A 5,308-nucleotide genomic window follows, 5' to 3' on the forward strand; every position below is an offset into this window, starting at 1 on the left:
AGTTATTTGAGAACTCTTGGATTTATTGTGGTATATTAAAACTACACTCTCAAATTAACAGTTGGCAGGCTACCAAGTTCTCCTGCCCTGCTGCTCAATATATTTAAGAGGAAACAGAACTTACTGTACGGGAGGCCTCATTGATCTGTGTAACACTTACCTGTCTTATACACTCTAAATCCCATAACACCTAAGGGAAGGATCAGTCCAAACACATAAAATGATAAATATAGGACAATAAATTATTTACACAATATTTTAAAAAATATGTTATATACTGCCTTGTATCACTCACAAACAAACAGGAAAATGCATCTGTTAATATCACATGTTAAAACTCAGTTTCCCAGCAAAATCCAGTGGATTAAGTCCACTTTTCTAACAGTATTAAACACTTATAAACTAAATATCTTTCCTAAGAAAGTTCTCTCTTCCTGTCTCTGCCTTTTTAAGCCGTATAAACATTTTGTATATTTCCACGTTTTCTTATTATACAAACTATAATATTAAAGAAGCTAAAAATATAAGAAACCTGGAACTCAGATAGCATCAATTTACAAGATATTTTAAGGGCTATTAGCCTCCTTAGCATTTAAGTAAATTCATGAAATATGTTAGAAAAACCTAATGAATTGGTTTAAGAAGATATCACATTAATTATATCATAAGAAAATGAATGCATTAGAAGTGAAGAAAATATGCAATGGTCACTACAAAGGAAAATCAAAATGAAGAAGAGATGAAAATTAGTAAGTATGTCCAAAAAGAACACAATATTATTTAAAATGTGTTAACCTACAGTATTTAAAAGATATGTTTCCTCAAAGTTTGGTATGAAAATATATATGCTCTGCTGATACATCTCACCTGCTTTCAGAGCAGAAACTTGCAAAACAAGCCTATATAATTTTGTTCATTCATCTCCCACTCAACACACAATATATCAGAAAGTGATGGTATATATGCTGCATTTATAATCCAGTTCTCTAACACCCATAATAGATGCACTGCAATGGATGACTAGAAATTATCAGATACAAGTTTTACCTGATAATATGAAAGGTTTAGGGATTTATATGAGGAAATAAACTAAATCCTCTTACTTATTTTATAGAAATTGTATGAATTCAAGAAGCAGCATAAAAGCAAAAGTGTTATTCTATGCAGTAAGCAACTAACATTATAAGTCTGATCTAAGCATGTAAGTAATAAGTTCTACTTGTCCACAATAACTGTATGAAGATCAAGGAGGTTTCTTGGCTCCCTTCTTTCATTTATGCATGACATACAAGAATATTTGCTTACAGTAGCATTAACTGGGAGTTAGATATAAAAGTAGTCCTATAGATTAATAGCAAGAAAACAGAAGTCTGTTTCCTCATCTCAATTCTTTACCAGACAGATCTACACTGTTTGCTGTAGATGCAGATGTGTTTAGATTACTCTACTGATTTCTGCAAGTCTGTTAAGCAAAGCACCTTACTACTAAGGAAGACAACATGCAACACAACTAGATGCAATTATAGTTCTTTTACTAAAGTGAATATAAAACTGAAGGCATTATATATGATTGATGCAGGCTTATTTTCTAGGTTAGTAACTATGGAATATAGAGAAAGTTGTTTCAAATCCATACAATAATTATGGGGCACAAGGTTTTTAGTGCAGTAGTTTACTGGAACGGAGTATGTAGGGAACCATTAAAATGTCAGATTTTGCCAACAGATACACAGACCATTACCTATGTCAAAAGGGGGAATAATTTCGGTGCATTAGAGTTTAATTGCCCCCATTAAAAATTTGTCATTGACTTCACAGGTAGCTGTGGTAAATGTTGACAGATGTTTTTGTAACTTCAGCTCTGGATTTGTAATATCATTTTGGTGTTCTTAATCTAAAGAAAATGCAGTTGTTTAAAAAAATAGAAAATATCTTCTAGATGAAAAACTGTTAGATAATTTGCACATCCAATTAAAAACTACTTATGGCCAATTTCATTTTGCAATTATGAATCTGGAAACTAGATAATAGAGTATTGTGCAGGGCCAAAGATAGTAAGTGCTGAATGTAGGGACTTTAAAGTCATCCTAGTAATTAATTAATTTGATAAGTGGCTAAAGGTGGGATTAGACCTTAGTCTATTTATACAGAAATTCTGGAGCATGCTCTTGACATCATCTTTGAGAAGAAAAAAAAAAAAGTCAGAGTAAGCTGCCTTGTGTCTTGTACATATGATACTGTTTTTATTACTAAAGTTCATGCTTACATGACACAATTCAGTATCCACATTCACAGTGCATGTTTTTGTACCTGATTCTTCGCTACTTTATTTATGGACTTTAACTGGTGAAAAAAAAAAATGATTCAAAAAAAGTATCAGCTTAGAAAACTGACAAATATGCAGCAAAAGATTATGGAAACATGCAGTGGTTTTGCTAAAATTAACAACAGTAAATAGAAAAATGTAACTGATGTATTACCAGTTTGTGCCATAAATTTAGCAGCATCAGCTTGTTCCTGAGGGACCCTTTTCTCATGAACAGATCGAGGTCGCTGACTTTTAATTGTATGATCTCCCATCATTCCAAATTCTAAAGACAGAATAAAGGTTTATGAAAGCTTGTGTGTAGACATTTTTCAAAAGACACATACTGTCTCATGCAATATGTTCCTAAACATACCTGGAAGCTTGTGATAAGATTCAGGCAAATGATCATGGCAGTTATCATCAACTTAGCTTTGCTACACTCAGCTTTTAATAAGTACTTCAACTTACATCTGCAGATTCTTAAACATGAATTTATTTTATGAATCAACAGTCAGTGTACTGATACATACTATAAATAAGCTGTGTGACATGGGACAAAACCAATTATTCAAATGCAGACACATTATTATTATAGTTTGAGTTAGTGCAGTCCACACCAGAAAATGTGACAGAGCTAGACACTGCTGTTCTTCAACACAGCCTGTCCTCCAGAGGACTTCTGTTTCTGCATTTGTCTTTCAGGCTGATGAAGCCTTCAACAGAGATAACAAGTCATCTTTGGGAATGGTACAATGCAAATCAATAACTAAGCCAGTGAAGTGCTTCATTTTTTAGGTTGAATCCCACAGAAGAAGTGTTTTTGAATTATTTCATTCCTAAAAACTCTTGGTTATACAGAACATAGATAATATCTTGCTCTCAGTATTTAAAAAGAAGTCCTCATTGATTTTAATGGGGAAAACTATGCAAAAATCAATTACGTAGAAAGGTTCACAGTGTGGGAGAAAAGCACTTCAATTTTTACTCTGTTGCTGCTGTCATTTTCTCTGTCTGGTCCTGTACAAACATCCTGTCTTCTACATCATAGTCCATTTTCCTTTCTTTGATGAAAAATGGAGTATCCTTTGCACTTAAAGCAGGGCAAGTGCCTCTTTTGCACAGTTCCCACTGGTCCTCCCAAGTACACACAACTGTCCACAGTTTGGTGTTAAATATTCAGTTTTTGGTAGCACTATTTTAGGTGTCATGAGTTCAGAACTGTGGACTAACATTGAAGGTACTTTAACTACAGATATGTGAAGCTGCTGATGAGGCAGAAGGCATCTGAAGCACTGGAAATAGAAAGATTACAATATACCCTTCTGCTGGAAGGTTACATGGCAAATGCAAATACAAAATTCAAAATTCTCCTCAATTTGTAAAGTTGTGAAGATAATAAAACTTACCTTCCTGCCTCAAAAGATGCAAAACATTATAAAAGATGTAAGTGCTATTAACAAATACTGCAAGTAGCATCAACACACTATTTCAGTAAATCATTGGAGTGAAAAATCTTATTTCAGTTTAGAGAAAAAATATTACAAGGCAAATACAATTTCAAGTGGTCAATCAGCAGAGAGAGGTGATTTTTTTTTCCCATTTCTGGCAAATTATTAATATATTAATATATTTCTCCAAATTAGTGAATTTTCACTTTGTAAAAATTCATTAATGGCACCACTTAAAGTACAAATTTAATTACTCATTTCAGAACAGCAATGAAGTTTGCATTCTAAAGAGAAAATCTGAAAAAAAAATCTAATTACTAAAATATAGTTTCAGATTTAAGCATTCATTTCTTTTTAATACATCCCAGGAATACACGTCAAAATAATTACATAATTACATATATCTGCATACATATGTGTGCATGTATGTTTGTTTTAAAATGTTATGAATATATTTTTATAAATGTATGTCTTCTACAGCTCACTAAGATAGATTTTTATTCTGTTGGAAATCTGTTATAATTCAAGTTTTGCAGTTGATAATCTATTGCAAATTGAGATTAGAATGCTGTTTTTAAAATTTCTACCAGTTGTCACATGGATGGCCGATTAAACTGTAATTAACAACATGATGAGGAACAAGTGTATTTACATATCTTTTCCGCTGAAGAGACTATGAAAGCTAGGCATGTTTGCATTTAGTTTGCTGCCTGGACATTACTGGCTTGTTAGGCAATTTAGAGGATCTGGGACAATTCTGCAGAAGACTTTAAGTTACAAAAAGAGTACAACACAACACTAGGAGACCTTTGCCAGAGATGAGATTTCCAACGACATAACGGGGAGGTGGTGTGTGCTGCACATTCAGCATCCTGCAGGACTGGGCCCTAAAGGAAACCCTGGGAGATCACTGATCAGATTTATCACCAGCAGAGCTCCATTTGCAGTGATGGAACTACTGCTCATGATTATCACCAGACATAATAAAATGGGACTTGTTGATGCAGCAGCTATCACACCCTGACTTTCTTATTTTCCCTTTTGGTAACAACACATTTTTAATTTGCACATTCAACTCAGTTTGACTGTTTTCATTGATGGCCTTTATGATGCACTTTTTGATGCATTTTTTCTCTAATCTACTTCTGACACAGTAAGCATTTACTTAGTGAATATATAAAAATATATATAAATGTTTCATAAGAAACAAAAACACTTCTTGAACAATTTCGTCAAATAATGAAACCAGACTCATGTAGAGCTCTCAAGATTTGTATTCATCCAAAGTTTTTAACCAAATGCTGCATTAGAACAAAAACAGTAACAGAAAATGCCCTGCATTGGCATGAGTGAGGACTTTAAAGGCTTCATTAATATTCAGGTCACATAAGAAAAGAAAAATAAGGGTCAAGAACATTTTTGTAATGGAATCAGAAGTGCCCAGTTTCTGCACATAAGTACAAACTGTGCTCAGAAAATTGTTTCATCTTTAAAGCTCAACAGTACTGCATTTTTTATGAAACATTTTATAATGAAATGTCTTACTTAAGCG

General features: G+C 33.1%; 1 protein-coding gene across 1 annotated transcript in view; it reads right to left on the minus strand.

The window, feature by feature from the left end:
• ADGRB3 (adhesion G protein-coupled receptor B3) overlaps window positions 1-3,516 on the minus strand; it is a 277,241-nt gene extending 273,725 nt beyond the window's left edge. The window contains exons 1-2 of the mRNA XM_019613580.2: window positions 3,438-3,516; window positions 2,481-2,591 (exon numbers count right to left, since the gene is read on the minus strand). Coding sequence (XP_019469125.2) covers window positions 2,481-2,591; window positions 3,438-3,516 — 190 coding nt within the window. The remainder of the gene's footprint in view (window positions 1-2,480; window positions 2,592-3,437) is intronic.
• Window positions 3,517-5,308: the final 1,792 nt, after the last annotated feature.

Source organism: Meleagris gallopavo, chromosome 2 (genome assembly GCF_000146605.3).
Source record: "Meleagris gallopavo isolate NT-WF06-2002-E0010 breed Aviagen turkey brand Nicholas breeding stock chromosome 2, Turkey_5.1, whole genome shotgun sequence".
Lineage (NCBI taxonomy): Eukaryota > Metazoa > Chordata > Aves > Galliformes > Phasianidae > Meleagris > Meleagris gallopavo.